We start from the raw sequence: 26,308 nt of genomic DNA, 5'->3' as shown, positions 1-26,308 counted from the left end.
AAGATGCCGAAGCCAGGAGTTACATGCTACAAGTATGGAAAGACTGGACACATAGCTAGGGAGTGCAAGACAACTGGACCAGTCAAAGCTCTAATGAATATGGCAAGTACCAGTGCAAGCGTGTCAGCAGAGGTATTAGCATTACCTCCACCACCTACAACAACTCCGCAAGCAACAGCAAGGACATTCGATTTGAAAATGAAGGACGCTGTTCAGAACTCTGAGGTGATAGCAGGTACACTTTTACTAAATAATGTTGAAGCTAAAGTATTGATTGATTCGGGAGCAATGAGATCTTTCATATCAGAAACTTTTGTTGATAAACTTCAATATGATAAAATGATTATGAACGAGGTAATAAATGTGGTAATTGCGAACCAAGAGAAGATTCCTATGAATCAATTATGTCCGAAGTGTGAGATTGATATTTCGGGGTATAAGTTTTCAGCCGACTTGATACTCTTCAAGTTGGGAGAGTTTGATATAATTTTAGGTATGGATTGGTTAGGGAAGAATAACGCCCAGATAAATTGTAAGACCAAGAAAGTGTATTTAAAGATGAAGAGTGGAGAGAAAGTAGTATTTAAAGGACAAAGGCAAGAGCAACTGTTTCTTACAATCATTCAGGCTAAGGAGTTACTTAGAAAAGGTTGTGAGTCATTCCTAGCTTATGTAGTGGATTCAGAAAAGGGCAACCCCAGCATAGAAGATATTCCCGTTCTTAACGAATTCCCAGATGTGTTTCCAGACGAACTACCAGGCCTACCGCCAGATCGACAAATTGAGTTCGAGATCAACCTTGCTCTAGGAACAGAACCAGTTTTAAAGGCCCCATATAGAATGGCACCAGCAGAAATGAAAGAGTTGGCGAGCCAGCTACAAGAATTGTTGGACAAAGGAGTGATACGGCCAAGTACGTCACCATGGGGAGCACATGTTCTGTTTGTAAAGAAGAAAGATGGAAGTATGCGGCTATGTATAGATTATCGGGATTTGAATAAGGTGACGATTAAGAACCGCTACCCGCTACCAAGAATAGATGACCTATTTGATCAGCTGAAAGGAGCAAAGTGCTTTTCAAAGATTGACTTGAGATCAGGATACCATCAATTAAAAATCAAAGAAGAAGATATCCCCAAGACAGCAATCAGGACCAGATACGGACATTATGAATTCTTAGTAATGCCTTTTGGATTGACTAATGCCCCGGCAGCATTTATGGATCTGATGAATCGTGTATTTAAAAAGTATTTGGACAAGTTCGTGGTGATATTCATTGATGACATCCTTATTTATTCAAAATCGGAAGAAGAATATAAGCAACATCTATGGATAGCATTGGAGATACTCCGACAAGAGAAGTTGTATGCCAAGTTTTTTAAATGTGAGTTTTGGTTAAAGGAAGTTCAATTTATGGGACACGTCATTGGAAATGAAGGAGTTAAAGTAGATCCGGCAAAGATTGAGGCGATTATGAGTTGGGAGAGGCCAAAGACACCTACGGAAGTGCGAAGTTTTCTAGGATTGGCAAGGTATTATAGAAGGTTTGTCAAGGATTTTTCAAAAAATTGCCACACCATTGAATAAGTTAACCAGGAAGAATCAGAAGTTCGAATGGAATGCAGAATGTGAGGATAGCTTTCAAGAGTTGAAACAGAGATTGGTAACAGCTACGGTGTTAGTACTACCAGACGACCAAGGAAACTTTATGATTTTCAGCAATGCTTCACATAAAGAATTGGGTTGTGTGCTAATACAACATAATAAGGTGATCGCGTCTGCGTCAAGACGGTTAAAACCGCATGAATTGAAGTACCCGACGCATGACTTGGAACTAGCCGCCATAGTGTTCGCACTTAAAATTTGGAGACATTACCTTTACGGGGAAAAGTGTGAAATCTACACGAATCACAAGAGTTTAAAGTACATTTTCACTCAGAAGGAGCTCAATATGAGGCAAAGGAGATGGTTGGAATTGATTAAGGACTATGATTGCTCGATAAATTATCATCCTGGAAAGTCGAACGTTGTAGCCGATGCCCTGAGTAGGAAGGAAAGATTGAATATGATAGCAACACCAAAAGAATTGTCTGAAGAGATTAAGAAATTTGGATTGGAACTTTGTGATTGTGGAATAGTTAAAGAAGTTTGTCGTGCAATGACTTTTCAGCCAACACTAGTGGAAAAGATAAGGAAATGTCAGGAAGAAGTAATGGAGAAAGAGAAGAATCAGCTAACTGGAAAAGAGATTGGTACGCAAAAGGATGAGCAAGGTATACTAAGGTTTTCCTCAAGAATTTGGATTCCTCATATACCTGAATTGAAGAACGAGATTTTGCAAGAAGCCCACAATTCAAGATTTTCAATCCATCCGGGAAGCACCAAGATGTATCGGGACTTAAAGCAGAACTTTTGGTGGCCAAATATGAAGCGAGAGGTGGCAGAATGGGTTGCAAAATGTTATACTTGTCAGAATGTGAAGGCAGAACATCAATGACCAAGCGGATTAATTCAGCCCCTAAAGATTCCAGAATGGAAATGGGAAAATATTACTATGGACTTTATAGTGGGACTACCGCGAAAGAAATCTGGACATGACGCTATATGGGTTATAGTTGATCGCCTTACGAAGTCGGCGTATTTCCTTCCAATTAGTGATAAGTCATCATTGGACCGGTTGGTTCATCTGTATGTGCGTGAAATCGTACTAAGGCATGGATTACCCGTATCGATAGTTTCAGACAGAGATCCCCGATTTAACTCGAGATTCTGGAAGCAATTTCAAGAGAGTCTTGGCACGAAGTTGAACATGAGTACAACTTATCACCCGCAGACTGATGGTCAAAGTGAAAGGATAATTCAAATAATTGAAGACATGTTGCGCAGTTGTGCAATCAATTTTACAGGAAGTTGGGACGACCACTTGCCATTAGTAGAATTCTCTTATAACAACAGCTATCACTCTAGTATTGGCATACCACCATACGAAGCTTTGTACGGACGAAAATGTAGATCACCAACAAGTTGGGATGAAGTAGGAGAAGGAAAGATTCAAGGCTCGGAATTGGTACAACGGTTGCATGAGACAGTCAAGTTAATTCAGAAAAGGTTGCTTGCTGCTAAAGATAGACAGAGAAAGTATGTGGATCCAGCATGTAAGGATGTTAGATTCCAAGTAGGCGAAGCCGTTTTGCTGAAGGTGTCACCAAGGAAAGGGTTGTCTATATTTGGCAAGAAATGGAAGTTAGCACCTAGATATATAGGTCCTTTTGAAATTTTGAGTCAAGTGGGGAAGGTAGCCTACGAGTTAGCCTTACCACCTCAGTATCAGCATGTGCATAATGTGTTCCATGTGTCATTGCTTAAGAAGTACAATCCTGATGCCAACCACGTGATAGAATATGAGCCTGTATAAATTCAGGCAGACCTGTCATTTGTGGAGCAACCTGTCAAATTACTCGACTGACAAGTAAAGATTCTTAGGAATAAGTCGGTAAAGCTAGTGAAAGTACTTTGGAGAAACCCCAAGGTCGAAAAATCAACTTGGGAGTTAGAGTCTGATATGCGTTCCCGGTATCCTCATCTGTTCTCTTAGATTCTGGGGACAGAATCCCTTAAGGGGGAGAGGATGTTACGACCGACATTTTGTATAATATTATCTGTGGACTTTGTACCTTTGTGTGAATGAAAATTCTGCATTATAAATTTGCTTTATGTAGAATATGATTTTTCAAAGAAAGAGTTTAATTATTTCCCTTATTTTTGATTTATAAGGAATATTCTAAACCTTGGAAAAAATTTCTTTTAAAAGTTATTTCATTCTCAAATTTCAAAAGTGATCTTATAAAATTTTTAAAAATCTAAGTTATTTTATGGTATAAATTTTATAATTTTTGAACTTGTATTTTATTTTATAAAAATAAATCTTTAAAAATTTATTTGTTATAATTAGCAAATTACATGGAAGTCCTTGCATGCAAATCACTCTTCTATTCTACCAAAGGGCAAAAGAGACCTTTCCAACCCCACTAAATCATTTGTTGTTAACCAAATTACCACACTAACCTTGCATGCAAAATGGCCTAACTTTAGCTAGAGGTCATTCTTGTACATTCTCATTTCCACTCATTTTCTTTGTCAAACAAAAGCATAAAACCAAAAATAAAGTGGGAGAAGTCATTTCACTCACTCCACACTCCAACACACCTCATTTTTCTCTCCTCCCCTCCCTCCCTTTTGCTCTCGGCCGAAGCCCCCATTTCCCCCACTCCCTTCCATTTTTCATTCCATTTCTCATCTTCCCTAGTGTAATTCTTCCACCTACATTTATTTTAAATACTTCCCAAGAGTTTTGTGATTTGGGAGATGAAGTTTCATGGTTGCATGTGTAGCTTTTGTGTGATCTCCAAAGAGAAACTCTTGATTCTTGTGAATCCAAGAGCTCTCTATGAGATATATTTTATATATGTGTTAACTAAGTGTTTTATGGAGAAACCATGCTTTAAAATCCTTTGCATGCTACTGAAATTTCATTATATAATCATGTTTAGCCATGCATGCTAGTTTTAAGATGTTAAAATGATGATCAACCATGTTGTGCATGCTACTCTTTTCGAAATCATGTTTTTATGTTTAAAAATCTATAAATTTGAAATATTGTACTTGATATAGATTTTTTTCATGATATATTTCTTATTAATAGATAAGATAAGATATATTTCATGATTATTAAGGAAGAGTAATAGGTATAAGTCGAATTTTCAAGAATTTAAACTTTATGCTTTAGCCGAAATCTTGTTAAGTGTTTTTCATGAGTTGCATGTTATATTTTTATTTGCATGTTGATGTTATTGGGCATGGATGATCTCCCCTCCTGTTGAGGAACTATTTTAGGATATTGATGCACTAGGTTTGCTTTAGTAAAGGTTGGATGCTTGGTTATTAAGCGGGAGTCAAGGTGGAAAGAGATTAGTTAGTGTTTGCATTTTTCCAGATTTGATGCACTAGTTTATGGGGAAGTTTTGAATGAGTATTTGTTGTGCACTTTGAGGCCCCAGCCATCAGAAGCTAGCACTAGGAGTATATAAAACATTTTAGGTGTTTGTTGGAGGTTTGTAAGTCGTTTGGTTAGGTGCACGAGTGGAATCACAAAATCTGTCCAGCAGGGGATAGTTTTGTTGCAACTTAGAAATAAGAAGTTTTGACCATGTCATAAGTAGGCCCTCATTAGGCCCTGTTGGGCCTTAGTTAGAGGGAGTGTCAGAGAAGTTGTTCCAGCCATAGTTCATAGGATTTGAGTTAGAATCATGTGTCACAAGTTAGTTCAAGTCAGGGCATTTTCTGCCCAGAAAAACAGGGGAACCATGGACTTTAAGCTTAGGCCCAAGGAGGCCCAAGTGAGGCCCTTGAGCCACATCAAGTTTGGGAGATGCCTTATGATCAGAAGAGTCTAGTGTAGAAGTTTTGGAGGTAAAATTGTAGTGTGAGAGTGTCTAATGCACTCAAGAAACCATAGATGTCATTCTGAAATTTACCTTAGTAAGCACCTTCACTTATCACATAGTTTTGGAGCACTTATGAGTGAGACCTAGGTTGACCACTATAGTTGCAAGATAGCATAAAGCCAGTACAGTGAAAGGACCAAGTAAGGGTCAATAGGTTTTGGATAGTTTAGTAAAGGCATATCGAGTTAGGAGGCCAAAATTTGGAGACTTTGTCTAGTTTAGCGATCAAGTGACTTAAGTTGTGGACCGAGATCATCCAAGCCTTGTGTTGTATTATAGTGTGTGTGTGATATTATTTGGTATTAAAATATGATATGTGAGTATATGTAGCTATGTGTACTATTGTATTTATAAGGTGATTATAAATTGCGTGCATATAGGCCTAAGTGCCATTTGTGTTTAAATTCGGGTTGTAAATAGGTTGAGTTGGTGAGAATATATTATAATGAGGTTATTATTATTTTTTTCGGATCTCGAGACGAGCGTAAACTTGCCATAAAGGTCGAGTAAAGCTTCAAGTTGCTCCTACTTTCCAATCCAGTCCAGCCTTTCTCAAGGCAAGTGTCCTTCCCTTGTAAACTTATATTGTGCAAGTGATTCAACCTACCTTCCAGTTTACACTGCGGATGTGTGATAGCTAATTCTTATATATATGATGCGAGTATTCTGATTTATCTTGTTATACCTGAATCAAGTGAATCTCAAAGCTATCTTCGTATTATATAGAAATGCCATGAACCCTCAAGTATTTATTGCAAGTAGATCAAAAGTCATACCATGCTAGTATACCAAAGTAATTGTGATTCCATGATAAAATAGAGATTTGTTATAATTTTTTATTGATCCTTTTGATTATTATGCTATTGATTCCTAAAAAATCTTGATATCTCGCCCTAATGCTTGAACCCCAATAGAAACTTTACCTTGATACCTAAAAGCCAGATATTCTTTAAAGTTGCTCACGATTGTTTGATAACCCTATCATTACCCTAAAGTTTGACATCCTGATATACCTTAAGCTAATGATCACTTTCTTTATACCTTAACACCTCTAGTATACTTGTAACCAGTGATGCTTATCTTCTTGATGTTCTAATACCTATACCTTGTCTAAAACCATTGCTTTAAGCCTAGTTTGGCATTAATCCTTCTTACTATCCAAAAACCCTACTAAATCTCCTTGACAAAATTCTTGTAAATGGAAACCTTTCAATTTCCCTGAAAGAGTGAAGTCTGGTGGATATTGGCCCTAAGATTTAGTGAACATAATTTCAGTGTTTCAAGTCAAACTTCAATCCCTTGATAAAAATGTTTACTGTTTAAAGAGATTTTATTATCAATCGGCATCATTTTTTGAAATGATTAAAATGTGGATTTTCAGTCCCAAAGGGGGCTAAATATTTTCTTTGAATAGTGGATCTGGACTGAGACGCGAGTCCTTTCCACACTTATATTGTAGGCTTAAAAGTTGCCTAGGGATCCCATTAATGTTTTATAACCCAGCGAGGTTCGGGATTACTTCGCGGCTGATCACCGGCTGTAATCCGTAGCGTCATAAAATGATTTTGATTAAGATATGATTTTGAAAATGTTTGATTCAAGCAAATGATGCCATCACCCAAAAGTTCAGCTCTTATTATTAGTTATATCTTCGCATTATCATTCTTTAATATATATCTCGATTTATGTTTTGTATCGTATTATTTAGCACTTGTTGAGTATTTGGCTCACTCCTTGCTTTAACCCTGATATTACAACTAGCAGCTATGGTTAGATTCAAGTAGACAGCACGCAAGACTTGTGATGCCGATGCGTATGTCCGAGCTCAGGTAGAATAAGAGATAGTTTTGTGTGAGGACTCGATATTAAAATCAGTTGTAATAGATGGTAGTGTTGGGTTGTTCCAAACTCTAAACTGTAAGATCTTGGATTCGGTTATATTTACTTTCTTTTAAAATATTGTAATAGTTATATATTATGTATTGTTAAGTTGGGGGTGTGACACAGTGACTGTCATTATGACTTGCTGAGCTAGTTAACTCACTCTTGCAAATCTGTTTATGTTCTTTTCCAGTTAAGAAGGAAACTGGTGGTAGGCGAGGATCCCCAGACGAGTGCGCAAGATAGGTTTTTAGGTTGAAATGGAATAAGTTAGCGGAAGATGGATGGCTTAGATTGTGTTAAAAGTTTGTAATAAAGTTTCACTTCAGTTGTAAGATAAATAAATTTGGGATTTGGTACGTTTATAATAATAAGGTTGTGGCTTGTGGACATACTTTAAACTGTTGCGATCCGTGGATTATGGTAAGTAGAGTCATTGCATATATTATTATTATTATTATATAAACAGGTTTATATATGGTATGTGTGTGTGTGTTGTGGAACCCAAACTTTTGACCCGGGTTTGGAGGGTGCCACATTAGTAGTCAAGGGTTATCAACAGAAAAAGGGTATTGACTATACCGATATATTTTCTCCCATTGTTAAGATGACTACAGTTAGAATTGTGCTAAGTATTGTGCTGCAGAGGAGTTACATCTAGAGCAACTAGATGTTAAGACTGCATTCTTACATGGTGATCTTGAGGAAGACATCTACATGGTTTAGCCAGAGGGATTTCAGGTAGATGGGAAAGAAAACCTTATTTGCAAGCTAATAAAAGCTTGTATGGTTTAAAGCAAGCACCAAGGCAATTGTACTTGAAGTTTGACAACTTTATGATGAAGAATGGGTACACGAAGAGTGCTATGGATCATTGTTGTTACTTTAAACAGTTTGATTCATCTTATATCATATTGTTATTGTATGTCGATGACATGTTGATAGTAGGATCAAACATGATGGAAATCAACAGGTTAAAGAGAAAGATGTCTGATGAGTCTGAGATGAAGGATATGGGTGCAACAAAACAGATACTTGGTATGAGCATTATAATGGATAGAGCTGGAGGTACTTTAAAATTATCTTAAGAAAAGTATGTTGAGAAATTGTTGCAGAAATTCAGTGTCTAGGATGCGAAGACCATAAGTACACCGTTGGCGAGTCACTTTAATCTCACAAAGAAGCAATCACCTAAAACGGATAAAGTCAAGAAAGATATGGCTAAAGTTCCTTATGCATCTGCAGTTGGCAGTTTAATGTATGATATGGTGTGTGCAAGGCCAGACATTGCTCATTCAGTAGGAGTTGTTAGCAGATTTATGTCTAATCCAGGAAGAGAGCATCGGGAAGCAGTCAAGTGGTTGTTACGCTACTTGAAAGGCGCATCCAAGGTTGCACTATGTTTCAGTAAGAAAGATGTTATCTTGTAAGGGTTCTCTGATGCAGATATGGGTGGATATTTGGATGAGATATCACTTTACAAGAGAGTTGATAAGCAATGGTACTTTGTCCTTGAAAAAAATTCCCGGTTCAAATAATCCTACAAATATGTTGACTAAGGTGGTTACGAATGAAAAGTTGAAGCTTTGCGTAGCTTCAACTAGCATTCAAAATTTATTGATAAGAAGGCGCTGCACTAGTTAGAGTTATTGATTGAAGAATTGATTTTACTAGACTTACAAGAGTGAAGTGAAGATTGGCCAGACTCCAAGTGGGAGATTGTTGGGTTTGTGGAGTATATTAATTAAGCCCATGAAAATAGACTATTCGGATTCAGATTCAGATTAGTATATGGATTAGTCTACTTTTCAGATTTGTACTATAATTTTGATTTAGGCCTAATTTCTTCTCTTATAAATACTCATGTAATTGTAAAGTCATAACACATCAAATTGTGAGAGATCAATACAAAATTAGTGTGGCTTATAAAGTAGGAATTTCTGAACCACGTAAATCTTGTCTAGTATAATTGTCGTTTATTTTCTTGTTCTTATTTATTCGCTTTGGGTTTTGTTTTCGTTGTTGTATACTCAACAGTAACATTGAAACATTAAAAATAAAACAAAATTAAAACCGAATACATAAAGTATCAAGAAAATGTAAATCAAAATTAAAACAAAACTTTCTCCCCAACAGTCAAAAGACATCTCTCTCATTCTCTCTCATCGACTTTCAACTCTCAGCTCTCACTTCTCGATGGTGAAATAAGTCAAACTCTCTAATATACTCATCCTACTCAAGCTTTGCCCACTGTGCTTCAAATCCGAGATCCCAGATTGAAAAGGTTTTAAATTAACTGCTCAGAACTACAAGTCGGGGGTTTGAGCAGTTTAAACTTTTTAATAAATTAATAAATGATTATTTATCAAAAAATTAATTTATATAATTTTTACAATTCAAAACATTTATATATAAAATAAATCTTATTAAACTATTATAATGACTATAATATTAACACATTAGACACATAGAATGAATGATTAAAAATTTTAAAGTACAAGTTTGAGATATAAAGTAATTTAATACTTTTGTATAAAATAATAATATTAAGATATTTAATCATAAAATGATCGTTATTGTTGCAAATGTACTAGTACACTAGTACAATAATTCATATAATTTGATAATGGAAAAAATTTATAATATTTAAAATATAATATAATAACTTAATATCATATAACTAATATAAATATAATTTTACGAAATTGCGGTGCGGTGCGATTTGAAGCACATTAGCAAAAACTAATATTAAATTGCTACCCACACCGCATAGCGCGATTTGTGGAAAATTCAAATCGCAACACGAAAATTAAAAATCCCATTTGGTGGTGTGGGCAATTTATGTTGTGCTCGCGGTTTGATGAAAACCCTTACTAAGTTAGGGGTTTATGGAAACTACTTAATTGTTTATCTGAGCTTTGGAACTTCTTGCGATAATATTGTAAACTTGTTCGGAATGTCTAATAACATATTTATAAGTTAAAAAATACGCATAATTTTTATTTTGTAAGATATTAGTCTAAAACCCGTGAGATTGTTTTAAATTATTATTTTAATATTTATTTATTATATTTGTTAAAAGTTAAATATATCTTAATAAGTATTACAAAATAGGCCCGCAAGTGTTGGCTTAGTTGGTTAAAAAGGGGATAACTATCTTCTTGATCACATGTTCGAATCTCATATCAGAACCTGTCGTTTAAATGTAGTTTACCTTGGTTTGGTTTACAGGCTATTACGTTAGCCCGTAGGTTTACCCAGAGGTTACCTACGATCAAAAAGAAAGAAAGTATAACCAAATATATCTCTAATTATAGTATAATAACTGGATTTATAATAAAATAAGTTCATAACTTGACTTAGTAAATATGTTTTGAAAAATATATACCCGACCCAATTAAATAGGTTATGTGTTTAAGTTAGAATATTTTAATTTAAAATTATTTAGGTTATTGATAAGATCTAGATTAATTTATATAATAAGTATTACTATTACATCTAATCATAAATTTAATTTTAAAAATTCAACGATTAATATTTAAGCGATCAAACTACAATTGAATTTACTGGAAATTAAAGTGATTTTTTATTAATGATTTAGGTTATGAGATATTAGTTTGATAGTGTCATATAATATGTATATCTCAAAACTTTGGGTTTGATGTGACCTTTAAAGCAGACAATGCTAATTGTGATATACACAATCTATATCAACTGATATTATTAATATTTTACTTAAAAATGGAAGTGTGGATCCATGTTTAAATATATTCTTAGAGCTCGTAAAATGAGGGGATTATTTTTAATATTATATAATATTTTAATAATTTATGTTAAATTTCTTCAAAAACAATTACTAGTTTAAATTAAAAATTTTGTTATATATTTGAATGACTTTTAACCTTACAACTTACCCCATTAATTCTCACACCCTTTGGCTTTTCATTTTACACCCTTTGGCTTTTCATGCTACTTGTAACCTACAAACTCTAGCCCTATATAAACCATTGTAAGATATGTGATTGATATATGAAATGAAAATCTTCTCTATTCTCTTGGTAATTTTGTTCTTGTAATGCTCTCTATATAATATATTCTATATTAGTTTGTAACACGTTATCAGCACGAAAGCTAATAAGATCTGTGGGTGCACCAGAAGGAGAAGTTGGTTTACGAGTTTACACGAGTTTCTTGTCAACACAAGTACTAGTACTAGCTGGGTGATCATTACTTCCTGTCTCTACAAAAGGTATGCCCATGTTTTAATTGTTAAATGAATATATTACCGCAGGCATGATTGCATGTTAGTAAAACTAGATCCATAACATGCTAGTCTATTCTTTTAGTTCATATTTGTCATGTTCACGTATTACACTTTGCGGGTGGTTAAATATATAAGTGGATGCCTGTATAATATTCTGTACTAATCATTTATGCTAATTGCTTGACCTGATTTTCATGCCTGCTTAGTTGAACATTTGCGTAAGTAAAATTAAAATCACTTCACTTGTTTTCTGCTTCATGAATTATTTGTATTAGTTCTTATGTTATCCCTTGCAAATTACTTAAGTGGCTTGATATTTTTATGCTATAATCTGAATGTTGTACAAATTTAGGGAGATTTGCACTTTGCACGAATAGTTAAAAACTAAAAGCTAGGCTATGCCTTGTCTCCTGCAGCTTTTATAATCTATTTCCGTGACTAAGAGTTGATGTAGCAGTAATTTATATTTGTTTTACTTGTGCATGCGTGTTAATAATTGTCATGTTAACTAAGATGGGTTGTTATCAATGAATAGCATATATTTTAGTCTCTGAGACTTAACTAAAATCATGTTCTATTAAACTTGTTGATTAAATGCATCATTATGTGTAATATATTATATTTGTTTAAGTGAGTATATTTGATAAGTGATAATCTGTTTCTTTCGCAAATTATTTGTTATCTTGTCATAAAAAATTATCGCATTGCATTATATTTATGTGCATAAATATTGATGTTGATTCGAGTTTTGTTTATTTTTAGTGAAAATGTCGAATCTTACGAAACTTGAGTTTAACGCACTTGATGTCACCGGCAAAAATTATTTGACATGGATTCTTGATGCTGAAATCCATCTTAGTGCAATGGGTCTCGGTGACACCATAAAAGAGGGAAATAAGACCTCTGAACAAGACAAGGCAAAGGCCATGATATTTCTTCGCCATCACCTTGATGAAGGCTTGAAAACTGAATATTTGACTATTAAAGATCCATCAACTCTTTGGAAAGATCTCAAAGAAAGATATGATCACCAGAAAATGGTGATACTTCCTAAAGCTCGCTATAATTGGCTACACTTGCGATTGCAAGATTATAAAAGTGTGAGCGAGTATAACTCTGCCATGTTCAAAATTACATCTCAATTGAAATTATGTGGCGAGAATATCACCGATAAAGATATGTTGGAGAAAACATATTCCACTTTCCATGCCAATAATATGCTCTTGCAACAACAATATCGTGAACGTGGATTCACGAAATATTCTGAGCTTATTTCTGTGTTGCTTCTTGCTGAACAAAATAATGAACTTTTGCTGAAAAATCATCAAGCACGTCCCACTGGCTCAACACCATTCCCTGAAGTGAATGTGGTGACTAATAATGAATATAGAGATAATAAATCATTTGGACGTGGACGTGGGCATGGATATGGACGTGGACGTGGGCGTGCCCGTGGTCATGGATTTTGGCGTGGTCGAGGCCGAAATCAACAAAATCGCCCCCACTTTAAAAGGAAGCCTTACTATCAAAAACAGAAAACAAATGAGGAGAAACCCGAGGGAAGTACGATGGTTAAAAAGGGTGAAAGTACTTGTAGCCGTTGTGGAATGAAAGGTCATTGGAGAAGTACATGTCGTACCTCCAAGCACTTTGCTGACCTATATCAAGCATCTTTGAAAAATGTTGAAACTAATTTCACCGAACAGAATGATCCTTTGGGGATTGCTCATCTTGAAGCACATCTTGGAAGTGATGGCCAAGTTGATCCTTCGGCCTTTACTCACATGGAAGTTGGTGATTTCTTTGAAGATGTCGATGTGAATATGCCTAAATTTGGTGGTGATGAGCCTAAGAATAATTAAGAAAGGCCTTACTTGCTTGTTGAACGTTTTCCTTATTTATTTTGGATTGTTAGTACTTAATTTTTGAACTATGATAATCATCCTTATCAGTTGCTTATGTAATTTTCTTTAATGAAGTACTTGAGATGTTTTACCTCTACTTCTAATTTTATTTTATTTTTCGTGAAGAAATATGGCCAGCAACCTCTCATCATGTGCTATAAAAGATGAGGAATCTTTTTGTTTGGCAGATAGTGCAACCACACATACAATTTTAAAAGATCAAAAATATTTTTCGCATCTAACATTAGCCAAAGCTAATGTAAATACAATATCGGGTGCATCAAATATAATTGAAGGCTCCGGAAGAGCAAGTATAGTGCTACCTAATGGTACATGTTTGTTGATTGAAAATGCACTATTCTCCACCCGATCAAAAAGAAATCTTTTGAGTTTTAAAGATATACGCCACAATGGCTATCATATTGAGACAACAAATGAACTTGAAAGTGAATATTTGTGTATCACGACTACTATCTCAGGGAGGAAACATGTGATAGAAAAACTCCCATCATATAATTCTGGATTATATTATACTTTCATAAATCTAGTTGAGTCACACATGACTATTAATACAAGATCTGTTGACCCGACAAATTTTATTATATGGCATGATCGTTTAGGCCATCCGGGTTCAACAATGATGCGAAGAATTATTGAAAATTCAAATGGACATCCACTCAAAAACAAAATTGTTCCATTGTCCAAAGATTTTTCATGTGTTGCTTGTTTTGAAGGAAAATTGATAACAAAACCATCCCTTGTGAAAGTTGCAATCGAATGCCCAAAATTTTTGGAGCGAATTCAAGGAGATATATGTGGACCAATTACCCCATCTAGTGGGCCATTTCAGTACTTTATGGTACTCATTGATGCATCAACAAGATGGTCACATGTTAGTTTATTATCCACTCGTAATGTTGCTTTTGCACGACTCCTTGCTCAAATAATTCGATTACGAGCACAATTTCCTGATTATAATATAAAGAAAATACGATTGGACAATGCAGGAGAATTTACATCCCAATCTTTTAAAGATTATTGTATGTCTATTGGGATTGAAGTGGAGCATTCTGTTGCCCACACACACACTCAAAATGGTCTTGCCGAGTCTTTCATTAAAAGGCTACAACTAATTGCGAGACCATTACTTATGAGAACAAATTTACCAACTACTGCCTGGGGACATGCAATATTACATGCGGCTTCTTTAGTTCGGTTAAGACCGACTTCTTATCATAAATATTCCCCACTGCAACTGGTAAATGGTCAAGAACCAAATATCTCTCACTTGAAAATTTTTGGGTGTGCTGTTTATGTTCCAATATCCCCTCCCCAACGAACAAAAATGGGACCCCAAAGAAGATTAGGGGTATATATTGGATTTGATTCTCCCTCAATTATTAAATATTTGGAGCCCAAGACTGGTGATTTATTCACGGCAAGATTTGCCGATTGTCAATTTGATGAGACAATTTTTCCTGCATTAGGGGGAGATAAGACAAAATTTGAAAAAGAAAAGCAAGAAATTTTGTGGAATGCAGTGTCCCTGTCTCATTATGATCCTCGTACAAATCAATGTGAACTTGAAGTTCAAAAGATTATCCACCTACAAGAAGTCGCAAATAGATTGCCTGATGCATTTACTGATGTCAAAAATGTGACAAAGTCACATATACCAGCTGTTAATGTTCCTTGTAAGATTAAACTTCCTGAAGAAGATAATAAAATCATGCTAGCAAATGAGTCTAAAGCACGCCAGAAGCGTGGAAGACCTATTGGATCCAAGGATAAAACTCCAAGAAAAACAAGGAGACTTGATAATAAAGCTGGAACATCAAATGACATCGTAGAATTGATGATCACTGAAGAAACGTCTTCCAAAGATGATCAAACACCTGAAATTGTTGACAATGAAGAGATCTCGATAAATTATGTCATTTCAGGAAAGAGGTGGAATAGAAAAGAAATTGTCATGGATGATATATTTTCATATGCAGCTGCACTTGACATTTCTGAGGAAATCGAGGATCATGAACCTAGATCGATCTATGAATGTAAAAGAAGAAATGATTGGCCAAAATGGAAAGAAGCTATTGAAGCTGAACTGAAATCACTTGAAAAATGCCAAGTTTTTGGACCTATTGTCCAAACACCTGCAGGTATAAAACCCGTCGGATATAGATGGGTATTTGTGCGTAAAAGAAATGAGAAAAATGAAATTGTGAGATACAAGGCACGCCTTGTTGCTCAAGGTTTCTCACAAAGACCGGGAATCAATTACGAAGAAACTTATTCCCCGGTAATGGATGCAACAACATTCAGATTTTTAATAAGTTTATCAATTCTAGAAGGGCTCCGAATGAATTTAATGGATGTTGTAACTGCCTACTTGTATGGATCACTCGATAGTGACATTTACATGAAAATCCCTGATGGGTTAAAAATGCCTGAAGCATATAGTTCAAGACCCCGAGAGATTTACTCAATTAAATTACAGAGATCATTATACGGATTGAAACAGTCGGGTCGTATGTGGTACAATCGTCTCAGTGAATATCTTTTGAAAGATGGATATACCAATAATGTAATATGTCCATGTGTTTTTATTAAAAGGACAAAATTGGGGTTTACTATCATTGCAGTATATGTTGATGATTTAAACATCATTGGAACCCCAGATGAACTTAATGAGACGATTGAATATTTGAAAAAGGAGTTTGAAATGAAGGACTTGGGTAAAACAAAACTCTGCCTTGGTTTTCAAGTTGAACATTTATCTACTGGAATCTTTGTCCACCAGTCTTCGTATATTGAAAAGATTCTTAAACGGTTTATTATGGATAAGGCATATCCTGTGAGTACACCCATGGTTGTACGATCATTAGAAAAGAATAAGGATCCATTCCGCCCAAGAGAAAAGGGAGAAGAACTTCTTGGTCCTGAAGTACCATATCTTAGTGCCATTGGTGCACTAATGTATCTTGCCAATTGTACACGTCCTGATATTGCATTTTCTGTCAACCTTTTTGCAAGACATAGTTCTGCTCCAACTCGAAGACATTGGACTGGTGTGAAACAAATATTTAGATATCTTCGAGGAACAATGGATATGGGTTTATTTTATTCTAAAGACTCAAAAGTGGAATTAGTTGGCTATGCAGATGCAGGATATCGGTCTGATCCACACAAAGGAAGATCACAAACAGGTTATGTATTCACATATGGTGATACCGCAATATCTTGGCGGTCTACAAAGCAGACTCTTGCAGCAACTTCTTCGAATCATGCTGAGTTATTGGCGCTACATGAATCTAGTCGAGAATGTGTTTGGCTAAGGTCTTTGGTCCATCATATTCGAGAATCATGCGGTCTGTTAGTCAATAAAGGAAGCCCTACTATTTTATTTGAAGATAATGAAGCATGCATAACTCAGACTCGAGAAGGTTACATTAAAGGTGATAGGACAAAGCACATCGATCCAAAGTTCTTCTTTACCCATGAACTTCAACAAAGGGGGGAAATTGATGTTTGTCAGATTCGATCATGTGAAAATCCAGCAGACTTGTTCACAAAAGCACTTCCTACATCTTCCTTCGAGAAGCTGGTACACAAGATTGGGATGCGTAAATTTCGAGATCTATGCTGATTTTCATAGTCGTGTTAAAATGAGGGGGAGATATAATGCACTTTTTATTACACGTGTAACACATGTACTCTTTTTCCTTCACTAGGGTTTTTCCCACAGGGTTTTTCCTAGTAAGGTTTTAATGAGGCATGTTGTTTATACGAGTCATTTAAGGAGGAGTGTTATATATTTGAATGACTTTTAACCTTACAACTTACCCTATTAATTCTCACACCCTTTGGCTTTTCATTTTACACCCTTTGGCTTTTCATGCTACTTGTAACCTACAAACTCTAGCCCTATATAAACCATTGTAAGATATGTGATTGATATATGAAATGAAAATTTTCTCTATTCTCTTAGTAATTTTGTTCTTATAATGCTCTCTATATAATATATTCTATATTAGTTTGTAACAAATTTTAAGATATGAAACGGATCTGAAATTTAATTTTAATATCGTTAAGAAGATATGAAGTAAAGGTGACGTAGGGGGAGGAGAGCCAACCCAACCCAGCACGTGAAGGGGGTATGAATGAGGGCTACGAAGGCCCAATTCACCAAATATCAAATCTGAATCTGAAATTCCCAATTCATTGGTTACGCCGTGAAACCTCCTCCTCTCCGCGTGAACCCTAGATTTTTCCACCCCCTATATATACTCTCTGAATCTGAATACACTGATTGATTCAGATACCAACAAACAATGGAGTTGGGCCGAAAGAGAGGCGCTCAAGATGCTGCTGTCTGGAACGGCGTGCCCAAGAGATCCAAGTCTGGTTCGTTTCTCTCTCTCCCCCTTCACACACACACACACAATTCTGTTAAGTTTATCTAATTTCTGTTACTTTTATTAACTGATTTCTGTTACAAATCTGTTACTTCTTGTTTATTTTTACTGCTTATTTTGTTCTGTGCGCTGTTTTTTCTTGTTTATTGTTTAGATTTGTCGTCAATACCTGTGTACCTTAGTTCCTTAGTTATTGAAGATTATAAACGAATCAATTCTATGCTTTACTCTGTTTGTCTTGTTTCGTGTTTCGTATTTGTTGTTTAGTCTAATTATACCTGTACAAGCGTTGCTGAGTTTATTTATCTGTCTATCTATATGTTTGTGTGTAGGAATATAGTCCCACACTTGTGAGAACTAATTTGAATTGGGAACAGTAGCTTTTACTCATGAATTTGTATTCAATTCACCTGTTTCAGCTACACGGCTGATTTTTAGTTCCCGGTTTGAATTGGTTCTTGTTTGAGTACGGGCCTGTATATATGTCTATGTTGTGTACGTTTTAATGTGAATTTTCCCTCCTTGGCAGAATGTGAGATAACTAGATGAGATCTTGTATTTGTATAATGGAGGGATACACTTTGACTAAAATCTTGTTAGGTTATTTATTTTGTAGAATTAGTGAAGCTGGTATATTTTGAATCTTTTTTTGTTAATGATGAGGCTATTATTACTAATATCACTAATAATGTTGTTAAGTTTCTGGCTGTTTTAAAATCTACAACTAACGTTACATAAAAGTGAGCTGAAAAGGAGTAATTAATTCTCTGCCACAGAAATGGACTCGTTTGGAACCGGTGTAGGAAGCAAATCAAAGCCTTGCATGAAGTTTTTCAGGTTGTAATCTTAATTCATCCTAAATAATACTTTAAATTGTTAATTAGCGAACACAAAGGTGAGCAAAACTGTGTTGCAAATTATTATGTTCCAATATATGGCAGGCATTTATCTACTAATAGTTCTTTATGTTGAAGCAAATGTAAGAAGAATTGGTGAAAGTTTCAGCACCATCTACTACATATATGTATATCATGTTAACTTTTGTGGTAACTTGATGCTCTGTAAGAGTGACCCCAAAATATGGCCCTGGTTCACGCTTCTGAAAAATATCATGGTTCTATGAAGCTAATGATTTAAATCCAACATGTTACATTTTTAGCTCTTTCCAACTTTAAATAGCTTCGGAGGATCAATGTCTGTGTTCAGTTTCTTTACATCTGATATTGTCTGGAAGATAATATATTTGCTCTTTCAAAAATCTCAATGGCCTAAGAAGTTTGATTTTTGTTTGAGATGATTATTATTCATTTAGTAGTCTCACGTGTCTTTGTCTTGTGCAGTACATCTGGCTGCCAATTTGGTGAAGGCTGCCACTTTCTACATTATGTTCCAGGTGGCTACAGTGCGCTTGGTCAGATGACAAATCACGGTGGGCCAATTGCCAGGAACCCTGGTCTTCCATCCTTTTCTGATGCTCCTCCTCCAAATCTAAAAACCAAGCTCTGCACCAAGTACAACACCGCTGAAGGTTGCAAGTTTGGCGATAAGTGTCGTTTTGCACACAAGGAGATTGAGCTTGTTAGGCCTGGGTTTGAAGATCGTCGATCCTTTGGATCAATGCCGCAATATGGTAGGAGGACTGAAGCACCCCCACCTGGATTAGCTGCAGCAGCCAACTTTGGTAGTTCTGCAACAGCCAAGATAAGCATAGACGCATCACTTGCTGGGCCAATCATTGGAAAGGGTGGTGTGAACTCGAAACAAATATGCCGGGAGACTGGTGTCAAGCTTGCTATAAGGGATCATGACAGTGATCCTAATCAACGGAACATTGAGCTTGAAGGAAACTTTGAACAAATCAAGATAGCTAGTGATATGGTGCATGAGCTTATCATGAACCTGCGTGCTGCCAGTGGAAGCCCCGCCAGAAACCTGAGGGCCATGCCTATGCAAGCACCTCCAGCAAACAATTTCAAAACAAAAATGTGCGAAAATTTTGCCAAGGGCTCGTGTACTTTTGGTGAAAGGTGTCATTTTGCTCACGGCCCTAATGAACTGCGGAAGACGGTTGCTTAAGCACTCTCCAAGGACCGTTCCTAGTTTCTCTCTCCATAGTGTATTAGTATTGATCAGGAGTTTCTTTTACATTTTTATTTTGATAAATTTATTTTGAAACTTGTCAGGCTTTCTAAGTTATGTTTATTTAGTCAGAAACAGTTGCTCGAAATTGTTTGATTTTAGTCGGAACCGATTGCTATTTTGATAAATTTATTTCGGAATTTGGCAAGCTTTTTAAGTTATGTTTTTTTAGGCAGAAACAGTTGCTCGAAATTGTTTAATTTTAGTCAGAACCGATTGCTTGAAAATGATTGATTTTGTTTTTGACAGTTTGAAACTGATTTGACTGATTTCAAGTATTTCGCTGAAACTATAAAATGGGTGAAAGTCATCTCTAGTTATCTACTAATGTTAAAAAGTTTTTAGCCGAACAGGATAACCAAATTCTTGTAATTTTTTGGCTGTAGAAGTTTAGGATGCAAAAAAGAATGTAAAAATGTGTTTAGGCGAAGAGCTCTTTTAATTTTTTGATGATTGAAAATTTTGGACGTAAAAAAGAATGTTAAAAGATGTTTAGGCGAAATGAATAACCAAAACTCTAATAAAAAAAAATTATTGTAGAACTCTACGATGTAAAAAAGCCCCACGGGTTGACTTTAAACCGTGTAGTTTATTTAAAAACCTGAATCTACGATCAACAAAAAAAAAACCTGAATCAAAGTCGTACTTTTTGGAAAATTGAGGTGGGCTTTCTCCGAATTCGAAAATTGTAAAAAATTAAGTTTGATTTGGACTAATTCGAACTTTTATTTGGACTAAACATATTTTATTTAGAATTTTTTTCAATTTGGGCAATCATAGGATTTTTGGTGTTACGTCGGATATTTAAAAAAAATAGGAGACCTGTTTAGAAACTGATTAATTTTTTTTTACGAACGACTTTTTTTATTCCGGAGGGATTTGATTGTGGTTTTGAACTTTTTGAACATATCCATTACAATAAATTTTTTAAATAAATATTTTCGTTGAAATAGATTTAAAAATTTAAATAAATATTTTCGTTGAAATAGATTTTAGATTTAAAAATAAGCACGATCGTCTTTAAATTAAATACTTATATTTGATTTTACATATGTGTTACATATCTAGGACCAGATTAATAGATAAAAATCCAAGCACACAATTATAGTAAATAAATTAATTTTGCGTTAGCCTGCTAAGCCCTTTATATCCGTAGAATGTAGAAATATTATATTTAGTTTTTGTTTTAGCCCAAATCATATTATACATTATTTTTGTTTATAACCTGCTAAGCCTTTCATAACGATCAATATTTTTTAATTTGATTTGATTATAATAAAGTAATATGAAGCTTTAATTTTGTTTTACACACAGCCTATTAAATATATTAATTTTATTTCAATCCCTTTGGTCCATTATATGATCCAACAAATTATATTTACTTTGGATTAATTAATAAAAACATTAATTTTGTTCTAAGCTGTTAGGTCTATTATACTGACCAACAAATTATCATCAGTTTGACTTTAATTTTATATTAGTCCATATTAAAAATATAAAATTAAATTTATTTTAGTCTACTAAACCTGTTATAATGACTAACAAATTACCTTCAATTTATTTTATATTGGGTTTTACCTACTTTGCTTAAATCTTTCCCCTGTATAGTCATTACATGGTCGGAAAATATGAATTCCCTAGTTTTTATCTATTGGTTTGAGTGTACAACAACTAAACACATCAAAGACATGGTCGGAAAATATGAATTCCCTAGTTTTTATCTATTGGTTTGAGTGTACAACAACTAAACACATCAAAGAGAATTACATCATCGGACCTGATCTATCCCAAAAGTACTACTGCAGATAATCATGTAGTCGATCAAGACTAATTATTCATAACTAGGCTAACCCTCCAAAAGTGGTGCTGAATGAAAACCCTGGTCTGATCGCTTCCACTCTGCAAACTACGCTGGATCAAGAAATGCGGGCACGAACGACTTTTATAACTTGCTCCATCAAAGATGTGATGAGGTTGAAGATAATATCAAGTAGCGCTGGATCAACCTGACCCTCAAGATGGCCTCTAGATGTAATTCGAGTGATAGCCTCAATCCTATCCATGCTATGAACTAAGCCTGTCGGAAGTACCTTGCCCTCACTCCTCGGTGCAGTAAGTTGATCCAACAACTCACTTCTAACATTACGGGCCTCAGCCAGGCCACCCACAGTCATATGATAATCGGTGACAAGAAGAGTCTGAACGGTTACATCTAGCAGTTCATGGGGTGCATGTGGTGCAGACCCGGGAGATCCAACTGGATAACCAAGCACATCATCAGGTGACAATGGTGCAGAAGATAAAAGGTGGCATCTCCTTAGTGGGTGATGGGCTATGTATAGAGGAGGGAACATGAACTGATGGAACCTCATGAATGTCTACAGGAACCTCCTCGAGAGGGTTTGATACTGGTATAAATGGTGCCATTGAAGGCCCCACTTCATCTGCCCTCATTATCGGCTGTGCTTTTGGTAACTCTCCATCCTCTAGTGCCGCCCTTGTGGCCATCCTAGCTATAGTATTCGCCCTGACTACGGTCATCAATTCCTCAACGGTCATCTCTTCATTCTCGTCAGGATCCTCTACAGTATCCTCCTCAGCAACAATTTCTTCTGGGATAACATCCTCAACCATTACATTTTCTACATGAATATAATCCGATCCTTCATTAGGGTACTCCCTCGGACACACAATCTGATCTCCAACATGTAGTAACATCATCGTGCTGTTGCTCATGCAACTCATGGTTTGGTGTCCTGCTACCCTACACGATAATGAAGTATGTTATTATCATGATATTTATAATGATTCCCGTAAGGGTTTTAACTGTTAGTACTACGTTAGGTAGTCCGACTCTTTAATTTGGTTTCACATTGATGCTCCAAATGTTGCATTCCTTGCTCTTATAACTGTCACATGTATTTCTTCCTCATTTGGCTTCCTTTTGATACATTATTCATTCATCGTCTAATCTCGTTTGATCGTTCGAGGGAACATATTCGTGATATTATGATTAGGGGCTCCCTAAGCCCTTCTTAATATCTTTTATTCCTTTAATAATCCTCTTTTATAATCCTTAGATTTAATTTCTTCAATCGTAACGCTTTATACTTAATTCCTTCGGTGTTTGGTGATTTTTTTAGAAAAATTAAAGTGCTCGTTTTCAAATTCTGACGACCTTTATATACACTTAAATTCATTACTGAACACTAATACGTACTCAAAATTTTCATAAAAGAACTTCTATATATGGTCGTCTGATAATATTTCACAATCAACAAAATTTACTATTCATCAGGCTTTTGAAACAAAAGTACTATTCACTGGGGTTTCAAAAATTCCAAAAATTGGGGTTATTACAGGTATGCTCTCACAAACCCCACAGTTGTGTCTGGGGACCAAGTTCTAGCTCTATGGAGGACTGGGCTTTATGATGATGGTGGTGAAAATAGTACTCCAAGTATCACTTTTGAATTTGGTAAGAAGACCAAGGTTGTGAAACCATAGACAGTTAGAGAAGCTCTTCATCTCCCTGCTCATACATCTTATACCACTTTCATTGATGATACTGAGATGAGGAGATTCTTTACTAAAATGGGCTATGACAAGGACTTGAAGAACATGGGGCAATTAAAAAGGCCTGGGCTTCAAAAAGAATGGAATTTCTACTTCGACTGCATCACCAGGGCCTTCAACAATAAGTGCAAACTTTGATGCACTCCCCATTATGATAGAGCAGATTGGGTACTCTCTAGTTCATGATTGTAATTATAATTTTGGTAAGGTAGTTTTATTTTTTATAGGTGATAGGGTTAAAAGTTGATCTAAATGTATTATATTATGCTAGCTTTTGTCAGCTTATTTTTAATCACTGTTTCCCCAATACCCCAATTTCTTCTAACCAAATTATATCAGTGTTTAAGCTCACCAAAAGGGCTTTCTCTGACTTAATTTCAAAAGATAAGGAGATGACTGCTCTTGCACCTCTAAATTTGCCAATTTCTACGAGGGACTTTCTAATTGCAAGGCTTTCTGAGACTTATGCACAACAGAATGTGCAAAGAGCTAAGGTACAGGCTTTAACTGTTAGGAACCCTCTGTAGCTAACTTAAGTTCTACAATACAAACAAAAAACCAAACACAAACTACTTCATGTGTCTCCCATAAGGCACTTGTTGTAAAAAGAAAGAAGTCAATAAAGTCTAATTCTCCTCAAGCATCGGGACTTCGGGCTTTTCAGAAACCCCCATCTATAAAAACTGATATAGCACATGGTGGATCTACATCACAAACTTCTCATTCTTCTCAACCTTCAGATTTTGTTAAGAGAAAGCTTGTGCTATATGAGTCAGAATCAGATAATGAGGACAATACTCTCTTATTATCCAAGTTCAATAAAATAAATACTGATTATGCTCAAGCTTCAGTTGTTCTACCAACTGCAGAGGGCACATTAAATATTGATGTTGTAAACTCTGATACTCAAAGCCCTAGACCAAGGAAAAGGAAGTTGGTCAAAACTTACCTTGCTCAACGGAAATTAAAGCTGAAACAGGAAGTAGCTGAGCAAGGACATGATGCATGCATCTCACAAAAGCCAAGGAGTCATAAGGATGACACATACACCGATGCACCTACCACAATTACTGATTCTCTTATAATGCTAAAAAGAAGTAAGGGAAGTTACTCATGAGCAAGTTGATAAAATAGCAAAGAGGCTGGAAAAACAAGGTCATTTTCATCGATCAATCACACAAGAACCTGTAACTCAAAGGGATGCAATAGCTATAAGTGATCTAGTCCCACAAGAACCTACACCTCAAAGTGGTGTAGCAGACATTGCACCTAACTACCAAGTCTATCCAAGAGTGGCATGATGCATTGTTAGAGCGAAAACACGCACTAATATTCACGCAAGTATACGCGTTCACAAGTAATATAGAATACTTTCTAGTTCGTTCCCTCAGAGACTCAGACTAAATTATTGTCTAATTAAACTCACTCACCAATGTATGATTACTTCTCAATGTTAAGATAATAACACTTAAAATTGTTGATTAAATATTAACTATGATTAACTACTTAATTAATCACTTAACTAACACTTCAATTTATCAATAATAAAACACTCATGAGATCACAACTTCATTATTACTTCCTTCTATAGCCATTGTTATTACCTTTATCATGTGACAGTGATGATATTAATCGAATAACACGAAACTGATAAAAGCCAACTTTCATTGTACTAATATCATTCTACCAAGCATCCACAATTAAGATAGAAGTTGAATAGTCATCAATTATGTTGAGTTCCCATATGTCTACAGAAATTGACAACGCAACGATTTAAGCACAAGTTATTCTTTTTGATTAGATAGGGCAAATAAAACTGTTAGAGTTACCCACTAATCATGCACAACGTACATGAACCTATGCTAGCATGGCAAGTTCTAAATCTCAAGATCCACCGTCGCTTCACAAGAGATTAACACCCTATCTTATATGTTCGCGACGCACATAAGACGAATACGCACAACCAATACTAGATATCATGCAATCATCACACACTAAAGTATTAAACAATTAACTAAAGAATTTCATAATAAATCCGTTGCAACCCCATGATCACGATAACCCATAATAGCACTTATCGACATCATGGGTTCAATTGAAATCATGATAAACAAACACAAGAAAATAATAACTAAACTAATTATATTAAAACAGAGTACGTCACAAGAGTAAATAAGTTCAAAGCAAGAAAACTAGCATCCAACGTTACAACGAAACAAGAATCACAAGAATATATGCTTCCTCTTCGTTGCGGTGTGCTAAATCGGTCTTCTTCCTTATCTCCTTCGCTCCTTGCGTAAAAACACAATTTCCTTCAATCCACACCTGTGAAAACGTCTCAAATCTACTTATATAATAGTCCCATCAAACTCAGATTACATAGAAGTGGAAACCAAACAGAAGTAAGAGTCCTAAAATAATTTGTCTCTTTTCCCGACCCTGCGCGGCCGCTCAGCATAGTTGAGCGGGCGCTCAGCTTGCTGCGCGGCCGCTCAGCAATGCTGAGCGGGCGCTCAGACCTCTTCTGGAAAATTTCTGATTTCGCTCCGTTTCTTCGCCGTAATCTGCCCGTTTCTTTCCTCTCGCAATGGTGAACACATGCCAAGGCTTATTCTTGATGATTCC

The 26,308-nt window shown here is 35.6% G+C and overlaps 2 protein-coding genes across 2 annotated transcripts; both read left to right on the top strand.

The window, feature by feature from the left end:
- Positions 1–12,416: 12,416 nt before the first annotated feature.
- On the top strand, positions 12,417–13,511 carry LOC141660269 (uncharacterized). Its single transcript, XM_074467238.1, has one exon. It carries the CDS (start codon positions 12,417–12,419, stop codon positions 13,509–13,511), a length of 1,095 nt encoding a protein of 364 aa, XP_074323339.1.
- A 4,139-nt stretch (positions 13,512–17,650) lies between these two features.
- LOC141724292 (zinc finger CCCH domain-containing protein 14-like) lies at positions 17,651–20,247 on the top strand. Its single transcript, XM_074526367.1, has 3 exons — positions 17,651–17,957; positions 18,745–18,805; positions 19,309–20,247. Exons 1-3 carry the CDS (start codon positions 17,885–17,887, stop codon positions 20,042–20,044), a joined length of 870 nt encoding a protein of 289 aa, XP_074382468.1. The 5' UTR covers positions 17,651–17,884; the 3' UTR covers positions 20,045–20,247.
- Positions 20,248–26,308: the final 6,061 nt, after the last annotated feature.

The sequence above is a fragment of the Apium graveolens genome, chromosome 5, assembly GCF_009905375.1.
Source record: "Apium graveolens cultivar Ventura chromosome 5, ASM990537v1, whole genome shotgun sequence".
NCBI classification, from domain to species: domain Eukaryota; kingdom Viridiplantae; phylum Streptophyta; class Magnoliopsida; order Apiales; family Apiaceae; genus Apium; species Apium graveolens.
This window is presented reverse-complemented; position numbering and strand designations above follow the sequence as displayed.

Excerpts from the sequence above, each read along its gene's own strand:
- LOC141724292 (XM_074526367.1), top strand. The coding sequence starts at position 17,885 with ATGGAGTTGGGCCGAAAGAGAGGCGCTCAAGATGCTGCTGTCTGGAAC. Across the intron at positions 17,958-18,744 it reads GCCCAAGAGATCCAAGTCTG|AAATGGACTCGTTTGGAACC; the intron begins GTTCGTTTCTCT and ends TCTCTGCCACAG. Across the intron at positions 18,806-19,308 it reads CCTTGCATGAAGTTTTTCAG|TACATCTGGCTGCCAATTTG; the intron begins GTTGTAATCTTA and ends TGTCTTGTGCAG.
- LOC141660269 (XM_074467238.1), top strand. The coding sequence starts at position 12,417 with ATGTCGAATCTTACGAAACTTGAGTTTAACGCACTTGATGTCACCGGC.